Source organism: Gekko japonicus, unplaced genomic scaffold, assembly GCF_001447785.1.
Source record: "Gekko japonicus isolate JY-2015 unplaced genomic scaffold, Gekko_japonicus_V1.1 scaffold398, whole genome shotgun sequence".
Classification (NCBI taxonomy): domain Eukaryota; kingdom Metazoa; phylum Chordata; class Lepidosauria; order Squamata; family Gekkonidae; genus Gekko; species Gekko japonicus.
The window spans coordinates 434,003-458,976 of NW_015164676.1; the positions used below are offsets into that span (position 1 = coordinate 434,003).

At 51.1% G+C, this 24,974-nt stretch overlaps 1 protein-coding gene across 1 annotated transcript in view; it reads right to left on the bottom strand.

Annotated features, from left to right (window-relative positions):
* OPA1 (optic atrophy 1 (autosomal dominant)) overlaps positions 1-24,974 on the bottom strand; it is a 92,296-nt gene that overhangs the window by 37,148 nt on the left and 30,174 nt on the right. The window contains exons 8-24 of the mRNA XM_015409275.1: positions 22,543-22,596; positions 20,300-20,404; positions 18,539-18,625; positions 18,000-18,113; positions 17,177-17,257; positions 13,192-13,266; positions 12,921-12,992; positions 11,482-11,581; positions 10,823-10,953; positions 9,038-9,110; positions 8,844-8,916; positions 7,597-7,712; positions 5,514-5,578; positions 4,902-4,978; positions 2,557-2,722; positions 1,969-2,121; positions 1,069-1,177 (exon numbers count right to left, since the gene is read on the bottom strand). Coding sequence (XP_015264761.1) covers positions 1,069-1,177; positions 1,969-2,121; positions 2,557-2,722; positions 4,902-4,978; positions 5,514-5,578; positions 7,597-7,712; positions 8,844-8,916; positions 9,038-9,110; positions 10,823-10,953; positions 11,482-11,581; positions 12,921-12,992; positions 13,192-13,266; positions 17,177-17,257; positions 18,000-18,113; positions 18,539-18,625; positions 20,300-20,404; positions 22,543-22,596 — 1,651 coding nt within the window. The remainder of the gene's footprint in view (positions 1-1,068; positions 1,178-1,968; positions 2,122-2,556; positions 2,723-4,901; positions 4,979-5,513; positions 5,579-7,596; positions 7,713-8,843; positions 8,917-9,037; positions 9,111-10,822; positions 10,954-11,481; positions 11,582-12,920; positions 12,993-13,191; positions 13,267-17,176; positions 17,258-17,999; positions 18,114-18,538; positions 18,626-20,299; positions 20,405-22,542; positions 22,597-24,974) is intronic.

Consider the following 24,974-nt stretch of genomic DNA (forward strand, 5'->3'; position numbering starts at 1 on the left):
CTCACTGTGACCACTGCTATTTGTAATGTCCTAAAAAAGCATTAACCTGCATTGTAGCAGATGCACGCTGATGCACAACTTTTGATATGCGGACATGATGAACAGAGCAGACGCACAAATACCCACTCTCACTCTTCTCACGAGTCCGCAGACCACAAACCACATGCACACTCGGCTCCCCCACCCACCCCCGTGGCTTTTAGAGACTGCACTATTGTTGTGATACAGCAATAACTTATAACTGGATTATCTTGCCCGCACATAAATATCAGACTAAGAACAAGGACCTTTATCTGATTCTGGGTATAAGCTTTCATGTGCATGCACACGAAAGCTTATACTCAGAATTAAACTTTGTTGGTCATGAAGGTGCCACAGCTTCCAGACTGAGGATAACGTAAATGGGTTCTCCTCAAGCCCAGCTCCCTGTACCCTGCAGAGCGAGACAGGCGGCTGTGACAGTCAGGGCCTTTCCCCAGTAGGAACACCTTGCCCGGGGAAGGCCGAGGCTTTGCCTGGTGTCTCCTCCACAGCCTTTTTACAGGCCAAAGTCATTCTTCTCACCCAGGCGTTTGCCCAAAGCTGTTCTGATGGGTTGCTTCTGTTTCTCCTCTGCTCCAACACCCCCAGAGTCCTGGTCAGGGGTCCAACGGTATAGGGTCCCCCATAGTAAGCTGCCTTTAGGGCCTGGCATTTCCAGCCACAGCTATTCTCTGTAGGGATTTATTCTTCTTCTCCGGTTTATTAGGCTCTATGCCCCTTTCTGACATGAAGAGTAGTCTTCCTCATACATCTATAGCAGGGGTGTCAAGCGTAAGGCCCGGGGGCCGGAACTGGCCCCTCCAGGGTTCTTATGCGGCCAGTGAGCAACTAGTGTGAGGGAGGGAACAGGAGACTGCTTGGGGGGGGAGTGGGCGGAGCCACTCCGATTGTGGCTTCAGCATGGCGGAAACAACCTCGTCTGCAGTGATCAAGCAGCGAGGGAGCGTCTGCCCAATACTGCCCTGCTAGATCTCCAGTCCGCCCAGGAGAACAAGGGTCAGCACCCCCCTGCTCGATGGCACTTACTGTCCTTCAGGCGACTCTGAAGCGTTTCCTCCATGAACTGAATGGCCGCGTCCCACTGCTGCTTGTCGGAGATGGAGCGGTCTTCCAAGGTGTTGTGCTGGATCACTCTCTGTCAATGCACACAGCAAGCATAAGGGCCAGTTTCTGCTCAGTCCCTGGCCCGCTGAGGGAGGCTGCAGCTAAGCATAAGGGCAAGGGAGTCCCACAAGTGCGGGAACACGGGCCATTCAGCATCTCTGCAGGTAACGGAAATGCTTGATAGGGAGCCACAGTGAGAGCCAAAATGGCTGTTCCAGTAGCAACCTCTGAGGAGTTCCAGTAGCAACCTCCGAGTGGAAACACAGAATCCCGGGACCTGTATTCACTTCTCAGGACGCCGTGTACGGAGAGACTGCAGAATTGCCTCCGACACATGCAAGCCGACTGGCCAACACAGAGGCGCTTTACATGAGGATATTAGTTTCATTTGTCCAGTTGGCCTTACAAGTTTTCAGAAATGGAGACGTCAACCTAACCACTGGGTTGAACTCCCCCCTCCAATACCTGAAGTTACGGTTTTAAAAGCAAAACAAAACAAAAAAGATGATGCTTCAGCTAGGACACGAGTCCAGTGTTCCCTCTAAGCTGAGTTAGTGTGAGCTAGAGCACAGTTTTTTAGCCTCCGGCTCACACATTTTTGTTTATGGAGTAGCCAAATCGCTCACTCACATCTTTAATGCCAGGAGCTCACAAAGCAGAATTTTTGCTCACAAGACTCCACCGCTTACAGGGAACATTGGACACGACATGGATGAGAATCCTCAAGCACCGCGGCCAACGGCACTAGAGAAGCAGGAGAGAAGCGGCCACCTCCTTTCGCTAAGCAGCTTAAATTGCCACCGAGAGAAGGCAAGGTCCTACCAGACTGTCTTCTGCTCTTTCGTTCCACTTGTGCCGTTTGATGCTCTCCTCTTTCACCGCCTGCTTCAGTTTGTCAAAAATATTGTCGTGTTCCTTGCCCTTCTGCTCCGTCATGAAGCGAGAGAATTCCTCCTGCAGAGTCTCCCAAGCCACCTGGAAAGAGGGCGACAAAGTCCCGCCTTCAGAAGCAACCAGAGAGGAGGGCAGACATGAAGAAAGGCTTTCGGATCTCATCGCTCGAGAGCAATGGTTCCTCTCTCTGCATCAGGCCCGCCACAGGGAAGAGGGACTAGGCCTCAGCATTCTAGCTGCTCAAGCTGGAAGGGAGGCAGCGCCGAAGTATCCAACGCAGCCGCCAACACCTCCGGCCTCCACCACCTGCGGCAAGCCACTGGATCACATTTCCAGAACACTGCAAGAACGCTGAACTTCCTGCCCCTACCCGCGTGGTGTGACGAGAGCACCGGAACCACCTTTGTGCGCATTCCACCCGGCTTGGCGCAGAGCACTGAAAAGGCCACCAGATGCCATATCCGGGGGAGGCTCCCTCGGCAAGTCAAACCCTCGCGTGGCCAAGGGCAGGCTCACCTCCACCGCTTTGTTGGGCAGCTGCTTGTCCGTCCACTGCTTCAGCTTGATGTCCACCGTGGTGTTAAACGTCCCCGAATTCATGGTCTGTGCTGCTGGAAGGTAGATGTTCTCTATCACGTGTGTTGAGACTCTCTCCCACAAGGACTTCTGGAGAATCTCTTCCCTAAGGGGCGGGAGGAATTGCACGCACTCACTGCCCCATCCCGACAGCTGAGCAAAAGGCTGACTTCGGGAGAAATGCTTGCTCCAGAGCAGAAACCACCAGCCCTCCCCCTCAAAATGTCGATGCAACTCTCAGGCTCCTGCACTAGGAAGAAGAAGAAGAGATTGGATTGATACCCCGCCCTTCACTACCCAAAGGAGTCTCAGAGCGGCTGACAAACTCCTTTCCCTTTCCCTCCCCACAACAGACACCCTGGGAGGTGGGTGGGGCTGAGAGAGTTCTTGACAGAAACGGCTCTTTTTTCAAGGACAGCTCTTATCAGAACCACAGCTTGCCCAAGGTCACCCAGCCAGGTGCCAGTGGAGGAGGAGTGGGGAATCAAACTCGGTTCTCCCAGATGAGAGTCCGCCTGCACTTAACCACGACACCAAACTGGCAAAGGAGTGACGAAAATGGCATTTTGGAAGCATGAAAGCTGTGAACACCCTGGGAGGGTCAAAAGTGGGGCCGGTGGAAGGGAGGAGACCCCTGCCCTGCTTCACGCTCAGGCCTGCCAGGGCCCTCCAGCAGGGTCGCCAGAGATTTTCTTCCACCCCTTCATCAGGAGCAAGCCTCTGACCCCCAGCCGTGGCTTCACTGCTGCCACGGACCTCTGCGCTCCCCCAAACTACGCTTAACGGAAGATGGCCGAGGCACAGAAGGGCTCAGGCTGGCTCCACCCTTCAAAACGTGGAACAGGCATCTTCTAAAATTTATTTATGAGGACTTAGAATGCAGCATCTTGGAAATTAAAAATACGTGACAGGTGCTATTGTGGTTTTTTTTTTTTTTGCCCAAACGAGGTTTTGGAGGGGTCTCTGGCCCAAAGCAGATTAAAAAAATATATATACAACAGACCATCCCGCAAATGCCTCCTACCCTGCACTCAGTCACGACCTGACCTGACCTGGCAAAGGAATCATGGAATAGGCAGAATCCGTAAGGGGGAAACACGGGACTGCTCACGCTCCTTGCCGGAAACAAACTTCCTTGAGGAATGCTCTGCGTGGCTCCCCTTCACGTGAACGGACACGAAGCTGCCTGACAGTAATCAGACCTCCCTCGGTCCATCAAGGTCAGTGCTGCCTACTCAGACTGGCAGCAGCTCTCCCGGGTCTCAGGCGGAGGTCTTTCCCATCACCTCCTGCCTGGTCCAATTAACGGGAGATGCCGGGGATTGAACCTGGAACCTTCTCCATGCCATGCAGATGCTCTTCCACTGAGCCACAGCCCCTCTTTACAGCTCTCCAGGGTCTCAGGCAGAGGTCTTTCCCATCACCTCCTGCCTGGTCCTTTTAACTGGAGATGCCGGGGATTGAACCTGGGACCTCCTGCATGCCAAGCAGAGGCTCTGCCACTGAGCCACGGCCCCTCTTTACAGCTCTCCCAGGTCTCAGGTGGAGTCTTTCCCATCACCTCCTGCCTGGTGCTTTTAACTGGAGATGCCGGGGATTGAACCTGGGACCTCCTGCATGCCAGGCAAAGGCTCTGCCACTGAGCCACGGCCCCTCTTTACAGCTCTCCTGGGTCTCAGGTGGAGGTCTTTCCCATCACCTTCTGCCTGATCCTTTTAACTGGAGATGCTGGGAAATGAACCTGGGACCTCCTGCATGCCAGGCAGAGGCTCTCCCACTGAGCCACAGCCCCCTCCCCTTGTGGCCATACCCAAGAATCTCAGCAATCGGAAGGTCTGCAGAATTTAATGCTATTATGCAAAATTGCCACCCATGCAGTTTTGCTTAATTTGCAAATGGTACACATGAAGTCAAACTGAGCGTTTCTTAGGAAGCAAAATCAGAATTATATTTAGTACATATTTAGAAAACACACAGAGACACACATCCTGTCTGTTCACTGCCATAATTCCCGGAACCAGAGCAGTTAACAACCTATCGGGATTTCCACTAAGAGTACTCAAAACTGCTTGTTGGCTACAAAATGGCCAGGAGTCATCATACTCGATCAGACATCTAAAGCTATTAAAACATTTTATGGGGGTGGACGGTGGATTCCAGATGGATTAGAAAGGGTGCATTGCACGACTACAGGGTCACAGAGCACTTTTGGCATTCTGTTCTAATCTTCACATCCTGCCGCACCACAGAACTAAAACAGACAGAGGATGTATTAATTACTGTACCAGTGCTTTGGTGTCACCTGGCTCAAGCTTATGACTTCGTCAAGGATTTCGTTCTTTGCTTTTTCAAATAGCTCGTTCTAGATGGAAAAAAAGAAATTAAGGCCATTGATAGAGATTATCTTAAGAATTTAAGGCTGCAAAATATGGATTTAGTCTGGCCCACAACTTTGTGTTCTTGGGTGTCTCAAGAGCTCCAGGGCTTTTGACAGACTCTTTTCCAATCGAACACACAAGACTCCCATTTTAACCTAAGTTGCCAAGGGCCGAACCTGGAACCGTATGCCATTGCTCTGCCTCTGAATTACAGGAAGCAGCAAGAGGTAGGGCTTCCCATGGACTTTAAGGTGAGGCCACGTACGGGGCTTCCAGAAGGAAGTCTAGACTGGCTCACGATCAGCATAGCTACTGTAGTTTATGTAGGAATTAGAGAAGGTAGATAAAGTAGATGACCATAAATGATTGTCTATGTTCATGCCTATGTTTATGTAAGATGATCGTCTGTATTATATGTATAATTGTATTAGAGTATATGTATATGTATTTTTTCCCCTGTTTGTAACCCCCCCCCCCCCAAAAACCCAGAATACAATATATAGGGCTCACAAGACTTACCCGGTCGAGTTCTCGCAAGCGGGGGTAATTGTTCTTCCACTCCGTCTCCAAATTAAAACGTGTTGCTGCAGGAAGAGAGCAAGGGGGGGGGGGGAGACGGGGCACACACACACATGAGGGCCCTCCACTGTCCCCCCTTCCAGTGTGCAGAACTGTACCCTTGTAGCCTTCCCCCCTTGACTACAGGAGCAGTGCCCGGAAGCCACCACTCACTCCACCATGAAATAACAAGAGCCATCAGGAATACATTTGTTCCAGAGGGCAGCCATGGGGGTCTGCTGTAGAGCATCCAGATTCAAGTCCTGGGGAGCCTCAGAGAGCAACAAGACTTTTTTTTTTTGGGTGGGGGGAGAAGGGGTATGAGCTTCCCAGAGTCAAAGCTCTCTTCGGCAGACGCCATATTTTGTCAGAAAGGCATCATGGGTGACCAGAACATTTCGGGGGTTATCCCAGCCAAGACGGTAAATGCTACGATGACACAAGGCGTGCTCCAGGGTCAGTATACCCCAGAACTTCCATACGATGGTTGTCCCTGAAGGATCAGCATTTTACCACTATGGGGCTGAGGCTTCAACTATGTTAAAGAAGGGGAAAAAACACACACATGGCAAAGGGCGAGGCCTGTGGCCCCAAACACAAATCCCACCCCCCGGGCAGCCTCTTTAAGCTGTTCTGCCCCCCCCCCCCCCAGCTGCACGATGATGAGGGCACAGACAGACACCCCCCACCCCCTCCAAGGTCATCTGGAGCAGCACCGGAGGGGAGCCAGACTTGGCCCAACGGGCTCCGCACTGCCTTTGCCAGCTGGCAGAGGCTCCCCAGGGCCTCTCCTGCCTCTTCCCCAGCTCCTGCTCCCTGAAGTCTCCAGACTGCGGAGGATCTGAACCCGGAATCTGCAGCATGCCAAATACCCGCCCTGCCATTGCTCAGTGGACTTTTGCCATCCTGAGTTCCGCAGCGGGGGGAGAGGCTGCACTCCGGTGAAGCTCTGAGGCACAGACCCGGGACCCCCCCCCCCCCGGGCAATGCCAAGTGGCCACGCCAGGATTCCCCAAGACGGATGGATGGATTATTTGCATTTATATCCTGCCCATCACGCAGGCAGGCTCAGGGTGGGTAACATCATTAGAATAAATACAATCTCAGTTTAAAACATTACACATTAAAACACGATAAAACATTATAGCAATTAAAACAATGGGCACAGCTTGGAACAGTTGGCTATAAAGTTCTGGCCCGATGGTACCATGAGTTAAAGGCCAGTTGTCGGTGGTCAGTAGACAGGTGACAGACGGCGACAGATGGGTGGACAACCCCCTCAGGGAGGCCAGCGGAACTGAAGGAGATCCCACAGGGGCCCTGGTCTCCATAGGGAGCCTGTTCCACCAGGCTGGGGCCGGGGCAGAGAAAGCCCTGGCCCTCTTCTTGCATTACACGTGACGCACCCACGCAGCCCTTTGTGGCACTGAGGAAGAATACAGTTCCGCAGGGCGTGCAAGATGGAGCTCTTCCGCCAGGCTTACAACTAGGAGCCACCCACCACGACCACCAACTATCACCATCACTAACATCTGCGGTGGCGGGATGGCCTTGAACTGAGATCGAGCCGCAGCGTCACGGGAGACGGATAGCACCGTTGAGCTGGGATGGCAAGACAACCTCTACTAATACACCACCTTAATCTCCTGAAGAATGTTAACGGCGAGCACTAACTGTTTGTAAGATTTTAACTTGTTTTTAAATGTTTTATGCTGACCGGGCACATGGTTTCGGTAAACGTGAGCCGCCCTGAGCCTGTCAACAGGAGGGCGGGATATAGATATGATAAATGAATAAATATCCCCTTCCTTACTGAACCCGCTCACGCGTAGCAGCAGCTCTTCTGCTGGTCAGTGCAGAGAGAAACCAAGAGAGCGGAGACGGGCCTGGTGCTACTCCCCCCCACCCGCAGCTAGAAAGGTAGTGGCCCTGGAGCCGCAAGGGACAGTCCATGTGCCGGAATCCCCGTGAGGGTTTAAGCTGGAGGGCCCTTCCTCCTCGGCCCAAGGTGCATTTCTGCGGAACCAGCCACCCCCCCTCCTACCTTTAAAAGCATCGGCTTGCTGTTCCACGGACTCTCGCACCATCTTCCAAAAGCAGTCGGACACGGCCAGGCTCAGGTTACGCGTCGTCACCTGGTGGGCCTTCAGCATGCATTTCCTGCACAGGCAAAGAGGTCTGGCTCGGCGGGAGGCTCAGCAGCCCAGAGGGGGCGTTCTGATGAGCAGGAGGCACGCAGCCTCTGGCACTGTGCACACGCAGCAGCACCCACTCCCCTGCCCTCCCCCCCCAAATGCCCAAGGCAGGCAACTCACACTCATTGTCCTCCTTGGCCACCAGAAGAAGAAGAAGAGATTGGATTTATACCCCATGGCCCTTCACTTGGGAGTCTCAGAGCGGCTTACAACCCCCTTTCCCTTCCCCTCCCCACAACAGACACCCTGTGAGGAAGGTGGGGCTGAGAGAGCTCTGAGAGAAAACTGCCCTTTCGAGGACAGCTCTGACCAGAACTACGGCTTGCCCAGGGTCATCCAGAGGGTTCAAGTGGAAGAGTGGGGAATCAAACCCCAGTTCTCCCAGATTAGAGTCTGTGCACTTAACCACGACACCCAACTGGCTCATGGATTTTAATTCCCTTTCAGGGGAAAACGCCTGTGACGGAAGGAATCCCAAGGGTTCTGGCGTGCAGCAGCAGCAGCCAGCCAAAATCTGTGGTCCTCAGGACAGACACTTCCTCAGAGGGAGAAAGCTTGTCTCCAGCATCGTGCAGACCTGTTCACAGGACAAGTCCAGGGAACACAGTCCGCCTCCCCTCCCTAGTCCGAGACACAAGGGCGGCCAGGGGGGGGGGGCTCACTGCACTCCCCGGGTGAGGGAGATGCTCACAAGAGGGTGGACTCTCACCCCAGCCAGAGCCATTCACAAGGACCGGGCTGCGCGGAAGCCCATGCTGGATTACAGGCCACCGAGAACGACCCGAATCCTGGAGGAAATGTAACATCTGCCCTTACAGACGGCTGTTTCTGCAGGGCTGGTGTCTGGGTTCAGGGACTGGCACAGAAGCAACCTTCGGGTGCTCTCGTGACTCAAAGTGTCCCATTGCAGTGAAGGATCTGCGACCGTTTAAAGGAAGATCCCCTGGAGAAAAGGCACAAACTTTTTTTTAGGGGGGGGGGAGCTGCCCCCAACCACACGGGCCCCGTTGCTTGGCAGACTGAAATGGCTGAGGCCCCACTGTGCCTGATTTGGCCACAGGAAACATTTATGGAAAGCGATAAAAGACTGGCATACTTCAGCAGCTTGGAGTTCTGGAAAAATTCCTCTTCGTACTCTCGAATAGACTCAATACTCTCACTGCTGTTTCCTAGAGACAGCAAAAGAGAGTGTTTGGGAAAGGGCTGGAATTGTCGCTCCCCCCACCACCACCACCGGCCTGCCACAACCCCTCTCCTCCCCCCAACAGGCCGGAAGCGAGCGCTGGTTACCTTTTCCAGTCACAACTGCGAAATACCCCAGAGCCTTCATGGGGAAGAGCTGGCCTTCGATGATCTGCTGGATCTGGGAAGAACAGGGACGAGACAGGGCTGACCCCCTGCAGCTGCCTTCTGCACTCAAACACCCAAAGCCTCCGTGCAGGAGGAGAGGACCGGGCAGGAAGCACCTTCCTGGAGGGGACCCTTTCCCTTGGGGGGGGGGGAGGGGGAAGGGCAGGGTTCTGCCCGAGCCTATGAAAGCAAACACCACAACATGCCTGGCCTACCCAAACAATTAAAATGGTTTTAGAGAGACTGGGCTTCTCTAAGACAACGTGAAAGTAGCATTCTCTCTCTCTCTCTCTCTCTCTCTCTCGCGCACACAGGAAACTGAGTACAGTTTAAACAAGAGGTTAAAATGTTGAGTAAGACAGGGAGGCAACAGCAGGAAAACAAGAAGGGGAAAGAACAGCACGGTTCAAAGGGACTGGTGCCTGAAGTCCCCAGGGACGCTACACAGACGTCCCAGTCCTAGACTGCGCGGGGCTTTCTAGGACAGAACCAGAATGTACGCGAGACTGGGGACAGACAATCAGTTTCACCCGGGAACTAAATAAAACACCTTTCCCCAAATGGGACCATCTGTGATCACTTGTTCTTATTCATTTTAAAATTTCTAGACTGGCTTTCTCTAAAATTAGCACAGATAACAGTAGTTAGCAAAATCATAAGAGTCGAAGGAGGACCCTCTCCTTCATATCATCTGGGATCACTTACCCACTTCTGTCCCCCCCCCCCCCCTCTGCCCCCCCCCCCCCCCATTAAATGTCACAAGCCAAGATAGGCAAGAGTTGACCATACAAAGGAGAGGACACACCCCTTTAAGTGCCTTTACTGCCAGAGCAGGACTGACATCCAAGGAAGTTGTGTCACCCACTTAGTGCTACTAGTCCTGTGAATCCAAAGCCACAAAAGGCTCCTGTCAGATGCACCGGCCCACACTGTGCCCTCCTCGGCTGTCGCACAGGCAGGCCAGCACTTCCTTGAGAGGCATCAGCTGGATAAACATCAGAACAGCAGAGAAGCCAATGTTGGATCAGGCCAAAGGCCCATCCAGTCAAACACTCTGGGTCACACAGGGGCCAAAAGGACCACGTGCCCTCAGGAGGTCCAGCAGCGGGGCCAGGACACTGGAAGCCCTCCCACTGTTGCCCCCCCCCCCCAAGCACCAAGAATACAGAGCATCCTTTGCCGCCAACTGAGAGTTCCTCTCCATACCTTGTGGCTAAGAACCACTGATGGTCCTCTGCTCCATATGTTTATCCAGTTCCCTCTTATAAGAACATAAGAGAAGCCAGTGTTGGATCAGGCCAATGGCCCATCCAGTCCAACACTCTGTGTCACACAGTGGCCAAAAATACCGGGTGCCATCAGGAGGTCCAGCAGTGGGGCCAGGACACTAGAAGCCCTCCCACTGTTGCCCCCCCCACCAAGCACCAAGAATACAGAGCATCACTTGCCCCAGACCGAGAGTTCCTATCTATGCCTTGTGGCTAATAGCCACTGATGGACCTCTGCTCCATATGTTTATCCATAAGAACATAAGAGAGAAGCCAGTGTTGGATCAGGCCAATGGCCCGTCCAGTCCTACACTCTTGTGTCACACTGTGGCCAGAAATACCGGGTGCCATCAGGAGGTCCAGCATTGGGGCCAGGACACTAGGAGCCCTCCCACTGTTGACCCACCCCCAGCACCAAGAAGGCAGAGCATCAATGGAAGTCTCCTTCTTCTCTCACCCTGTTTGGGCTGGCCACGTTCTTCTCTGCCAGGTCCACCTTTGTCAAGACAAAGATCGTCCTCTTCCCCTGCGGATCCATTTGGCTGACCAAGTCGGTGACGATGCTGCGCTCGGCATCCACGGACCCATCTGGGAAAGAAAAGTGAAAGCAAAGATCTTGATTGCCCTGAGTGCAGAATACACAACATGTTCAAAAGAGGGCAGGAGCTGAGCTCATCTGCAGCTGGAAACGGCTCAATGCAAAACAGGCCTCAAGGGTTCGACTTCTGGAACCAGCAAATGGGGAAGGTCCGTGGCTCAGTGGCAGAGGACCTGCTTGGCACGCAGAGGGTCCCTGGTCCAATCCCCAGCGGCACCTCCAGTTCAAGGGTCAGGTAGGAGTTGATGTGAAAAGGCCTCTGACTGAGACTCAGGAGAGCGGCTGCCAATCTGAGTAGACAGGACTGATCCCGAGCGACCGGTGGTCTGATTTAGTATGAAGCTAATAAGGCTCAGTAGCAGATTCACACAGCTGGACAGAAGAAAAAACCAGCTGTGCCAAGACAGCCCCCCACTTAGCCCCCCCAATCCAGAGCACAGCAAGGCACTGGCCGAGAGCAGGTGGGACCTCCACACAAAAGAGATGCGCCCTGCTTATAGTCTGGTCTCCACATGTACCTTGAATGCACAGGATGATGGCGTTTGGGTTCTGCATGTAGGCTCTGCTTATGCTGAAGATGGTTTCCTTGGTGTCTGGAGACATCCCCGACGTCACCGTCTGCAAAGAGGCAAACAACTGCCTTTGTAGACCTTGGGGGAAGGGGGTGGGGGTCACCGAAGTGTGCGATCCCTGGCAGACGAGCCCCAGCCTCCCCAAATCATCCAAGACGGGTGATTCTGAAGCCGCTCACAGCAGCCACTTTCAGGGTGAAAACTGCCTGTATTTATTCATGAAAACATTTATATCCCGCCATTCCTCATTGAGAAACATTTTCAATTACAGTCAAAATTAAAACACCCCCCCCAAATCCCCCAGCGCCCAAAGATGTTCATCAAAATGAAACAGGCACCCCTGTTGTTGAGACCTATTACTTCTGCTCCTATTGAAGAAGAAGAGAAGAAGAGATTGGATTTCTACCCCGCCCTTCACATGGAGTCCCAGAGCGGCTTACAAACTCCTTTCCCTTCCCCTTCCCACAACAGACAGACACCCTGGGAGGTGGGTGGGGCTGAGAGAACTCTGACCCAAACTGCTCTTTTTCAAGGACAGCTGTGCCAGAGCTTGTGACTGACCCAAGGTCACATCAGCAGGTGCAAGTGGAGGAGTGGGGAATCAAACCCGGTTCTCCCAGATTAGAGTCCGCGCACTTAACCGCTACACCAAGTGAGTGGGTAGAAGGACGAGCACTGTGGACCAATGTTCCCTCTAAGTTTGTGAGCAAAAAATCCTACTTGGTGAGTGACTGGCATTCAAGTTGCGAGCGAGCCATTTGGCTACTGCATGAATTTGTTTGCTCTGGAGCCCTCCTTCTTGAACGAAGATAAGAACGTGTGAGCTGGAGGCTAAAAACGTGTGAGCTAGCTCACACTCACTCAGCTGAGAGGGAACACTGCTGTGGACTGTGACCTCAGAAGGCTGCCCCCAAGCGACTGAAAAGGGCCCAGGCAACAGAGGGCAGAGCACAGCTCCGAGGGTCCAGAAAACCCAGCCCCTCCCTGGACGCCACAAAGCCTCGGCTTTCCTCATCCAGCCCTGCGGCAGAGTCCCCCCCCCCCCCCCCACCCCCCCCCCACCACCTCCAGCCTCAACCGTCCCCGTGGCTCTGCCCACCCGCCAACATTCTTCTCAGCCTGCGATGCCCTGCTCGGTCCACACAGCTCTTCCACACGATCCTTTCCCCCTTCGTTCCCACGGCAACCTTGCGCGACAGAGGCCAGAATCACACCGCTTTACAGCTGGGGAGCAGCGGCAGACAGAGCAACGCGCCAGCAAGTCCCACGTATCTGTGGCTGAACTGGGACCCAAATCCGTCGTCTCCCCCATGCAAGGCAGCAAGCTAGCCCCCGGGCAATGCCAGCGGTGCCAGCAGTAAGCCTCGGCCACGGTGGGTACTCACGCTAATGACGCCTGGCAAATCCACCAGCACCATCCTCTGCAGGCCGGGGCCTTTCACGTTGAGGGAGATGGTCTGTAAGAGAACAGACAGGGGAGGAGGAGGAGTTTGCCCCCCCCAATGGCTTCTCAGGAGCGCTCCCTGCTCTGAAGAGAGCCCCGCCAAGCCCTCCCGGTGCCAGCTGCCATTTCTGGAGCAGGGCCAGCCCCCACCCTCCTGCGCGAGTGGGGCAGAATCCCAGCAAGGGTGAGTGCCGCCTGCCGCCGGGCCTTACCTGGGAGCTGACCGTGCAGCCTTCCTTCACGCTCTTCTTCATCCGCACCTCGATCTCATTCCTCAGGGCCGCCAGCTGATTCGGCAAAACCAGAAAGGGTCAGGATCAACAAGGAGTGTGAAGCCACCGCCCCGTGGCAATACGTCCCATCCCCTGGACTCAGCGGAGAGAGGGGAGGTGCAGGCCTGGCCTTCCATCCCTGGACAAGAACAGTGGTGGGGGATGGGGGACGGGACAGGAGTGGCTCCAGGTCGTGCGCAACCTGCTCTTCTGCTGCCGTGAAAAGGGGCCTTCAGCAGGCCAAGGAAGGAGAAGACACATTGCGGGGGGGGGGGGGGGGAGGGGGGGGGAGTCTCCCATCCAACTTCTAGGTTGCTCTCTCCCTGGATAAACCCCCTCATGGTTACCCAAGAGTTTCCTTCTGCCTGGAAGAAGCTCCCCACGGAGAGGCACACCCCAGTTTCCCACAGGAATTTAGGGGAAGTGCCAAAATTTGCACCAGACCGGCCAATGCACCACCCGCCTTCCCCACAGGCCCTCAGGTGGACTGCTGCTAAGTTATGGAATATTCACAGACATTCTAGCTGGAAACATAAAGGGTCATGAGCAGTGTCTTGTGAGCAAAAACTCTACTTTGTGAGCTCCCGGAATTAAAGTTGTGATTTGGCTGCTGCACAAATTAGTTTGCTCTGGAGCCCCATCCTTCCTGAGCTAAGACAAAAATGTGTGAGCCGGAGGCTAAAAAAACTGTGAGCTAGCTCACACTAGCTCAGCTTAGAGGGAACCCTGGTCCTCAGACAGAAGGAGTGAGGCCATCTAACTTCCAGAACTTTCTAAAACGCCAGTGCTTGGAAATATAGGGATGGATATCATCTCAAAAAGTGTCTCTGTTGATTTCCACCTGTGGAGTGCAACTTTCTGGCCTCTCCACCATATGCTTTTTGGGACAGGGTGTATGTGAACTTTTCTGTGCTGCAGCAGGAGGGGGGAGACAAGGGGAAGTTGCGCTGCACAGGAGGAAATCCTTCCGTCTTCAAAAGCGCTGCGTGGGACTCGACTCACGCTCTCCTGCAGCTCATACTGCATCACAGCTCCCAAACTTTTCTCTGGCTTGTACTCTTTATCCAAAGCAGAGGACAGACCTTTTCCTTCCCTCCACTGTAACTGCAGTTACTCCAATGCAAGCTGACCGGCCAGGCAAGGTAAAGAATCTATGCCTAACAACTTGCTCAAGGCACCCTGGGAGATGTTGCCCCCAAGGTGCCTGCCCTGCAGACGTTGGTCACTGTCCGATCCACAGGATAAAGGAGAAGTTCTCTTTCCAACTTCATTTGCTACCTGCCACTGCAAGATGAATGTCACAGCAGTAGCACCGGAAGTGCAACTAGAGGGGGACAAGAGGGCGTTTGCAGAACCATTCTGAGCTTGGAACTGGCTTCAGGGGAAAAACACTAATTTGCTGACCTTTTTTGGGTGTGCAGAATATCCCTCCCCCAAGGCCTTCCCCTGATAAGAACACCAGAAGAGCCCTGCTGGATCAGACCAGAGAGTGTCCATCAAGTGGCCAACCAGTTCCTCCAGAGGGCCAGCAACAGGGCAGAGAGGCTGAGGCCTTCTTAAGAACATCAGGAGAGCCCTGCTGGATCAGACCAGAGAGTGTCCATCAAGTGGCCAACCAGTTCCTCTGGAAGTCCAGCAACAGGGCACAGAGGCTGAGGCCTTCCCCTGATGTTGCCTCTTGGCTCTGGGATTTAGGGCCTGACTGCCTCTAGAGGTTCTCTTCCATCACCAAGGCTAGTAGTCACTGACAGACCTCTCCTTCATGAATCTATCTTTTTAAAATCATATTTTTATTGAGTATTTATTTCATAAAACTATTTCATACGATATGTATTTATACTCTATTTCATAATCTAAACAAAAAAATGAGGTTACATTTCATCTGTATAACCAAACAAGTAAACTTAATCCAAATCCCGATTGTATCCTCTTCTTTTTCTTATTCTCTTATCCTACTCGCCTAGTTCCATGAATCTATCTATTCCCCCTTTAAAGCTGTTTATTCCTGTGGTCATCACGACATCCTTCTCGCAGCGGATTCCATATTTTAATCACTCTCTGTGTAAAGAAGTATTTCCTTCTGTCTGTCCTGAACCTCCTGCCCATCAGCTTCACTGGATGCCCCCGAGTTCTAATATTTTGGGAGAGGGAGAAGAATTTCTCTGGGTCAACTCTCTCCACTCCATGCATCATTTTACAAACCTCTATCACGCCCTCTCTTTTCTCAGCTGAAAAGTCCCAGGGAAGGTGCTCCAATCCCCTCATCTGGGTTGGTTCGGAGAAACAGAAGAATCTGCGAAAGCCACCCAGACAGCTTGACAGTGGAGTAAGGATTTGAACCCGTGCCTCCCTGGTCTATACAAACTTCTACCTGCCTCCTTGGCGTCACAAAGGGTAACAACTGATGCACCACTAACAGGAACCAGGATCTGGCCATGGTGATCCATGCTCTGGTCACATCCACGGCAGATTACTGTAGAGTGCTGTAGGTGGGGCTGCCTTTGAAAACAGCCCATAAAGTCCAGTTGGCCCAAAATGCGGCAGCCGGGCTATTGCCAGGGGCAGGATACGGGGATTGTTATCACCCCAGGCCGAAAGACCTGCCCGGGCTGCCCGTCTGTTTCTGGACACGACTCAAAAGTGCCAGTTCTTCCCTTTAAGGCTCTGAATAGCCTGCGGCTGAAGTATGTGAAAGATCATCTCTTCCCATATCATCCAGCCCACTAATGTTTAGCTTTTATCGTTCCACAGAATCCATAAAACATTACTGTGCAGGAGGGTCTTCTTTATAAAGGGTCACAGTTAATGCCTGTGGAATGTTAGGTATTCGTTGTTGTAGATTTTCCAAGCTGTACGGCCGTGGTCTTGGCATTGTAGTGCCTGACGTTTCGCCGGCAGCTGTGACCGGCATCCTCAGAGGTATAACACAGAAAGATGGAGTACTCCCTGTGTCCATGTGACACAGAGAGTACTCGACAACATACTGAATGTTAAGTAGTTTGACTGCTTTGCTAATTGTATACGTTACACTGTTTTGTGTCATCACTGCATGCATTACTTAAAATAATTATACAAGTAAATTACACTGTTTTTATATTTTATTTTATTATGTATTATGCTGTTTTTACTGCATTACTCTCTAATTTTGCAATCCAGTTTTACTGCATTGCTGTCATACTGCTCTCGCTGCATAGTTTCAAATTACATAATCTGCCCATAGTGTCCATGAGAAAAGCGCAGTATAAGTTATTTATTTAAAACATTTCTACGGCACCTTTTCCCCAGCCAATTCAGGATCCTTAAGGTACTGAACATTAAAATCTTAAGACATTTCAGACATTAAAAAGCATTTAACACAAAACACACACAAAAAAGTGAAGACATCGTTAAGAGCCTCTTCTCGCTCCCTGCTCTCTGTTGTGCCCATGAGCGTAGAGGGGAAGAAGGCAACGACCAGTGATGGAGCCGTTTTAGGAGTGGCACCCTGCCTGCAGAATGCCCCTCCCCTTGAGGCTCACCTGGCACCTGTCCTACTCTCCCCCCCCCCTCTCTCTCAAGTGCCAGGCCAAAATATTTCTTTCCACCCATGCTTCTACCTAAAAGGGTTTGATGTTCTTGCTTCTAGACTGAACTGCTTTAAGAGACTCTAGCTGCAAAATATTTTATGCTGTTTTTAATCTGGATGGGCTTTTAGTAGCTTGCTGATTTGTAACCATCTGCTGTTTTATGTTTTTATCATGCTTTACTTTGAAAGCCGCCTCGGGCAGCTCCTCAGGAGAGTTGGCATCGGCACCTCCCAAGCTAACTGATTGATTAATGGTTTCCATCCAGCCGCCTCCCCCCCTCGGTCCAGCTCCCAGAGACCCCTCCCCTTTCCCAGGCACCGACACCACAAAAGATACCGGCACTTCGATGAAGAACTTACGTCTTCTTCTTTGGTCAGATCAAACTCCCGAGAACTGTCTTTGAATATTGCCACATGGTGAGGGCCTTCGCTGAGGGTGACCTGGCATTCGAAGGAAAGAAAGAACACCTAAATGAAGTCAGAGTGACTTTTAATTGGAGGCACGCACAAGACCAACAAGCTATTCCTTTCCCTGCCAGCTGAACCCCGATGTTCAGTTCAGTTGACCTTTACTGGCATAAAATACCTTAAAAAGGATTACTATAAGAAGAAGTATACTTTAAAAACCAAGTAGCATAAAACAATTACTCATTGGAAGTTTTCCTGACATAGCGTTATTGCTGATTGTAAAAACATGGCTATTTTCTTTGAAAACGGTGCACTTTTAAAGCATCAGGAAGGTTCGTCATGTTGGCTAAGGTAGGGTTTAAATATCTAGCACGTAAAACCACATAAAATTGACAATGCAAACAAATATGTGAAACAGTTTCAATACATCCAGAATTGCAATGGCAAAATCTATCCGCATATACTATGTTACTATATCTCCCATGCAAGATTCCTGATGGTATTACATTGAATCTTGCTAGAGAAAAGGCTCTGCGCTGTTGCAGTGCTTGCATACCAGCAAGGCCTACCGTAAGGGGAATCTCAAAGTTCAGGGGGGAACAAGATTTATTGGCTAAGCTGTAAAGCCTTTGTGTTTCAATATCGAGGACTCTACGTTTAATCATCTGGAAAGCACCTAGAAATGGGAATATAAACGATGAGTCCAGTGGGATACCCATGGCAGTTATTTTATTCTCAAAGAGCCACGATGGTTCTGGGGCTCCACCTGGCTTACCATGACCGGTGAGCGGGTCATCATCTCTCCGGAGCCACGAGGGAAGATCCGGGCCTGGGCAATCATCTCAAGGACACTGGTCTTCCCAGCACTTTGATCACCAACCACGACCACCTTAGAGTGAACATGTGCAGAACACATGGGATTGGAAACACGCAAAACAAAAAAACTGCACTCTTCTGCACACATGGGATTGGAAACACACAAAACAAAAAAACTGCACTCTTCTGTTGAGTAAGACACAAAGAAAACGCACCATGTCTGAATTAATATTAGACGAGGGTTCTTCGTTTGGGGGAGGGGAGGATGAGAATGTTTTCAGAGGATGGGATTCTTTTAGGAGGTGTAAGTATTTATTTTAAACTATGTGAACCACAACTTTTACAGAGAGGAATTTAAAAAAGGACTTCTACCCCTCCCCCTCCCCCCCGCTGGAGGTTTCCTGGCTGCCCCCTTGGCTCACGGGCGGCATTAAGGGATTACGGCCCCCTCTTGACTGGATGCACAACGCTGCTGAACAGGCAGCCACATGGTCTTACCCGGGGCAGGTGATCCTGGGTGTTGTAGCTGGCATCGTAATCGGACAGGATGTCCAGGACTTCGGAATACATGTCAATCAAAGATTTCTGAAAAAGAATTATGGTCAGCTGAGCTAAAGGTCCACTTCAACCTCCTAAGCAAAGTTTCTTCCTGGTTGTTCAGCTCTACCCACGCAGCCCAGCCTCTGAGACTCATCCTGCCCAAACGCAGAATGGTGGCATCTGAATTCAAGACAAAGCGAGGCTGTGGAGGGCAAGTTGTCTCTTCCAGTCATGATAAAATATCCAAGGAAAATGACATTGCTGAAGTCAGCTCAGAGAACATAAGAACCCCCCCCCCTTGCTGGATCAGACCAGCGGCCCATCTAGTCCAGCATCCTGTCTCACACAGTGGCCAACCAATTCCTCTTGAGGGCCAACAACAGGGCACGGAGGCTGAGGCCTTCCTCTGACATCACCTCCTGGCACTGAGATTCAAAGGATTCATGTCTCTGAATGCGGAGGTTCCCTTCGGTCACTGTGACTAGCAGCCACTGATAGACTCATCCCCTATGAATCTGTCTAATCACCTTTTAAAGCTGTGTGTATTCCTGTGGCTATCACTACATCCTCTGGCAGCCAATTCCACTCCAGTTGGTGCAGAATGCTGCAGCTCCATTACTATCAGGAGCTGGGTAGAGCGTGCGCATCCCTTCCATTCGGCAGTAATTCCGTTGGCTGCTCCTCAGTTTCCGGGCTCCATTCAAGGTGCTGGGCTCTCCCACGCAAAGCCCTTCGTGGCCTCGGGCCTCCATTCTGCCGGACCGCCTCTCCTGCTGTGCTCCACCGGGGCAGCTCAGGTTACCTGAGCAGGACCTTCTGCAGGCGCCCACCAAGGGGCAAGATCATCAACTGCCCACGCAAGCCCATTCTCCGATGTGGCCTCCACCCTACGGGAATGGCCCGCCCGAGGAGGCCAGGAGGGTTCACACACTTCTGGCTTTCCATTAACTACGTAGAACAGGATTTCTCAAGAGGGCAGGAAGGGGCTTTTTTTAAAAAAAAAAAAAAAAGGAGGGGAGTGAAACTGTCAGCTATAACACTGCGTATAGAATACTTTATCTGTTGGCTGCATTAGCCACCCTGGTCCCACTGTAGTCCCATTGTGACACCTTTTCTGCATTATGTGACACATCATGTCTAATGATGAGCCAGTTTGGTGTAGTGGTTAAGTGCGCAGACTGTAATCTAGGAGAACCAGGTTTGATTCCCCAATCCTCCTCCGCTTGCACCTGGGTGAATGACCTTGGGCAAGCCGTAGTTCTGATAAGAGCTGTTCTTGAAAAAGAGCCATTTCTGTCAAGAGCTCTCTCAGCCCCACCGACCTCACAAGGTGTCTGTTGTGGGGAGGGGAAGGGAAAGGCGTTTGTAAGTTCCTCCTCCTCCTCCTCCTCCGTCCGTCCGTCTCTGGACAGCCACCGATCAGAGCAGACCAAGGCTCCCTTCTAAGCTGCGGAGAGTCTTGTGAGCAAAAATTCCACTTTGTGAGCTACTAGCCTTAAAGTTGTGAGCGATTTGGCTACTGCATAAATTAGTTTGCTCTGGATCCCCATCCCTTCCTGAACTAAGACAAAAAGGTGTGAGCCGGAGGCTAAAGAACTGTGAGCTAGCTCACACCAACGCAGCTTAGAGGGAACACTGGCGCAGACTATCAGTCAGGCTCAGAAGGAGGCAGCTTCACATGCCCTCAGCCTGGGAAAATCTGCGGAAATATCCACACACCTTCAGCTTCCTTTGATGAATGCCTTTGTCATCTTTCTGCAATACAATCTTCCTTAGCTCTTTATTCTCCTTCTCCAAGCGCTCAAGCATCCGTTGGTATTTCAGCTAAAAAAACAGACATGAAAATGTTAAACTGAAAGGGGGTGGGGAATAAGGAGGGAAGGTAGAAATTTGTAATATAACATAGCCTGTCACTAACAGATCACTGAACTTTCTAGTCAGACCATCTTTTTACAGGATAGTTAATAGAGAATCTAACAATACAGTTTTCAGTAACCACTAAAGAACCAGAAAAACTGCAACTAGGAATTACAGCATTATGTGAAGACGTTGTATTCCCTTAAATAATTTCCAGGGGGGAAAGTTCTTTTATTTCCCCCTTTAAAATACCTTGGATTGAAGAGACCCTTGCTTCCTTTGAAATACTTGCCATGACTTCAGAAAAAGATGATTCTTCTCTTAATGATAATGCTTTTAAACAAGTGATGTATGTAAAATACTCTCAATCTTGATACTCCCCCAATACAGTCTACTAAAGTTGGACAGGAAAGGCAGTGCTTGATTGAGGCAGTTTAGAGAGGGCAGGAGGCACCCAGGGGTCAGGTAACCCTGTCACAAATCTGGAATGTGGGGGGGGGGTACCCTCCTTCTCCTTCCCAGCTCTCTCCTGCCCAGCTACTGTGTGCTATCTTATGCTTGACCTTGCAGATGTTCCAGCTACCGCTTCCACAGCTGGGAAAGTTAACAGCTTCTCTGCTCTGCCCGCTTGCTTTGCCGCACGCGTGAACTATATCCATTGGCTCATGCTTACAGGGTGAATGTCTGATTTCACTGTAAGTCAGAGGCCCTTGTACTGATGGCCATTCCTGACATATTCTGTACACGTGTTCTTTAGTACTGGAACCACTAATAAACAGTTATCTTCTTATGAAGCCCTGTGTGGTGTGACCTGACTAAGGAGCCTGACACCAGGAAGGCTTTGACACTACAGACATTTTACTACAAGTCACCAAATTATGTCCTATTAGGACTGAGGGGTGTTCTAACAATTGGGGGGGGTGAAGAGTGTCAGAAACATCCTCCGTTCTTCTTCAAGGACATATAACTGCAAGCTGAAGGGTTACATCTTTGAGAACACAAACGCTACAATGAGCAGAAGCTCATTTACCGGAAACAGGCCCACTATATCCAGTGGGATCTGCTTCCTGTTGTAACTGGGCAGTATTATGAACTGCTGGTAGAATAGAAAGTAGATTCCTTTGAAATGTGGTGTGGGAGGTAAGTTTTGCAGAAACTGTGGGCCGCCAGAAAGACAAACCAGTGGGTTCTCAATAAAAGCAAGCCTGAATGTGCCCTAGAAACTAAAATGACTACGGTACTTTGGTCACATGATGAGAAGACAAGAGTCACTGGGGGGGAAAGTAGTGCTAGGAAAAATGGAAGGCAGCAGGAAAAGAGGGAGACCCAACATGAGAGGGGTTGACTCCAAAAGGGAGGCTACAAAGGCCCTCTGTGTGCAGGACCCCTGAGCATGGCTGTTAATGATAAGGACGTTTTGGAAGTCACTGTTTTATAGGAGTCGGAAGCCACTTGACGGCACTCAACACACAAACATAACAGAATAAAAGCATTCACAACAGAGACTGACAAAGATCTTTCAAATGCTGACTTTTAAGCTCTTCCCCAGCACTTTCAGTGTTCAAGTTGCGTCACATATCACAGTAATCCTTAACAACACTCCTGCAAGGTAGGGTGATATTATCACCTCTGTATTTCAGATAAGGAGCTGAGGGGGTTGCTGAAGGCTACTTAGTGAGGTGATGGCTGAGATGGGATCTGAACTGGCAGCCTCCTGCACCACCACTCATTCTCTTGGCTGGTGAGCCACACCGGTGCCCCATCTGCAGCTGTGGGCTGCCCCTCAGGCAGAAGGCCAGGCCCCTTCACACAGGACTGTGGCAGTGCAAGAGCCAGTCCAAAGGGCTGCAGGCGGCATGTGACTGACGCTGCCAGGCCCTGGGCAGGACCAGCTGCACAGCCTAGGCAAGCCACCGGACACATCCACGTGGCCCATCACACACATCTGGTTCTTCTGTTTTTTTTAAAAAAGTAATATAGGCCCTTGGCATAGGGCAGGGTCCATATTTACCACAGGGCAGATCCTGAGCCTTCTGTGCCCACTTAGCCCATTTTGGTATGAAAACATTATCAACTCTGTCCTGAAGACCGACACGACTCCATACCTGAGAACGCAGAAGTTCTTCTTGGAGCTGGTCAACCTTTTCTTTGTCAGACACCTGCAACACCAAGAAACATAAGCCTGAACATTCGGGTTTGTTTTATGTTCAGCCCACACCAGATCCTCAAACCATGAATTTTAAGAACCACCAATTTTATGAAGTTCATCCCATGAAGCTCCTTCATCAGACAGGCAGGGCAGAGCTGGAAGGAAACCAACAGTGGACGCCACAGCCTATTCCACAACACCATTCTGAAATAACCTGTCTTTTTCAAAAACATCTGGCCAGTGTTTCCAATGCTAAAAACGTAACACAGCGAAGGTCTCTGTTTATACCCCCAGAAGGCTACCTAGCCAAGGTCTTCTCTCATCCTACATGGACCTTCTAAATATGGAAGTGCTACAATTCTAGCTGCCACTGAGCAAATCGTCATTTTAGGAAGGTCCAGCTCAGTAAGTAAGAAAATTGCAAGGAGCCCTGGCAAGCTGCAGCAAGTAAAGCTCCAGCTCCAGGGTTGGCAGGGAGGGTGGGATAGAAATCAAATAAATAATAATAACCCCTCCAGGCCAAAGCCACAAATAGCAGGCTAGCTGTTCTGCAATAATCTCCCAAAATCAAGAGGGGAAGTTGTCCAATGACAGAACTTGGCACCCTAACACCTTTTTGAAGGCAAATCCAGACGACTGAGTTTTCTTTTGCCACTTAGGCAATATCTACCATATTAAGGGACGAGATGCTGCAGATTCCAGCGGGATGGAAATGCCTATTCCAGAGAAGGATGCTGGAGACAGATTATTTTTTTACAAAAAGCCTCAGCCCAAGTGCCAGCATTTCGTCAGCCTGAGCGAAGCACCCATCCCCAAAGGAGAGAGGCTCCATGCCGAGCAGAGGCTTCCCCCTCTCAAGGATCCACAGGGGAGATGCTGGCCAGAACTCATCATGGCCAAGACAGGGCGGCAGGGAGTAGCCCCCCCCCCACCCGTGGGCATTGATCAGAACGTATTTGTGCCATTTTAACTACTGAAAGGTGACAACTGTTCTTGAATTCATGCTATCAGTGTGAGAAGGAAACCGCTTACCAGCCTCTCACACCGCCATTCCCATTCCAAAGGGCAAGAACTTAAAACCTTTATCGTTGTGGGAACATCGCATCATCCTTGGCCATAGCTTCACTGAGCAGGCTGTAAATGAAGCCAGGGGACGCGTGTCGCTTGCTCCACTGCAGCAGATATCGCTCTGCCCATTTCTCTGCATGTTCTGCCCCGGAACCAAGCTCCAGTTGAGGCCACCATAAAAGCACTTCGGGGCTGCCCGGCTGCCCATCCAGCTCAGAGCTCCCTTCCCCTGACTGTTGCAAATTCCTTCCCATGGCTCACCTGAAAATGTCTACTTCAGTTTCTGAAACACTACAGGCACTAGAATCAACAGCTGTGGCGAAAACAGTTGAAATTCTGAGCCACCAACCTCAAATATCAGAGGCTTGGTGTGTTCCCCCCCACCTTTACATTGAATAGCTCTGTTGCGGCAGCCCTGGATAACCCAGGCTAGCCCCCATCTTGTCACATCTCAGAGGCTAAGCGGGGTCGGCCTGGGGTGGGTGAGTACTTGGATTGATTGATTGATTTAAAACATTTATCAGTAGCTTTTCTCCCTTGCAGAACTCAAGCTGGCTTGCAATATACAAAAACAATACAAAAAAGTCACAATAAGAACAACAATTATAACACACACACACCCCGCCTAGAAAGCCACAATGCTAGGCAGAGGGAGGCAACGGCAGAGCCAGTACGGCATCAGGATTAGAGTGCCAGACCAGGATCTGGCATACCCAGGTTCGAATCCCCACCCTGCCACGGAAGCTTGCTGGGTGACCTGGGGCCAGTCATACACTCTCAGTCTAGCCTACCTCACAGGCCTGTTGTGAGGATAAAACACAGGGGAGGAGAATGATGTGAGCCACTCTGGGTCCCCACTGAGGACTAAGGTGAAGCATAAGTAACATCAAAAAATAAACAAGCTACTTCTGAAAATCTGTAGCCTTGAAAACCTTACAGGGTCACCGTAAATCAGCTACAATTTGATGGCACATTCCACCTCCGTACAGCAGTACTTCAGAGGAGGACGAGGTGATGCAACAGCAACGGAGTTCAGCTTGGAATGCACAAAGCCCAGACTCCAAAACCTGCTTAGTCACAAAGCTCACTGCACAGCCTGGGGAAAGCCACCTTCTTAGCCTAACTGACTCCACAAGACTCTTGCACCTGAAAAGCTGTCTGAATGCGCTGGGGGCCACGGGGAATATTCAATCTCTGTACTGTGGGGGTGGCTGTTGGACAGCCAGGTCAATTGATGCTGCAGCCACTGAGTTACAGTCGTTTTATTTCATTTGATTTTTATCCTGCTCCTTCCCCTGCAATCGGGGCTCAGAGTGGTTA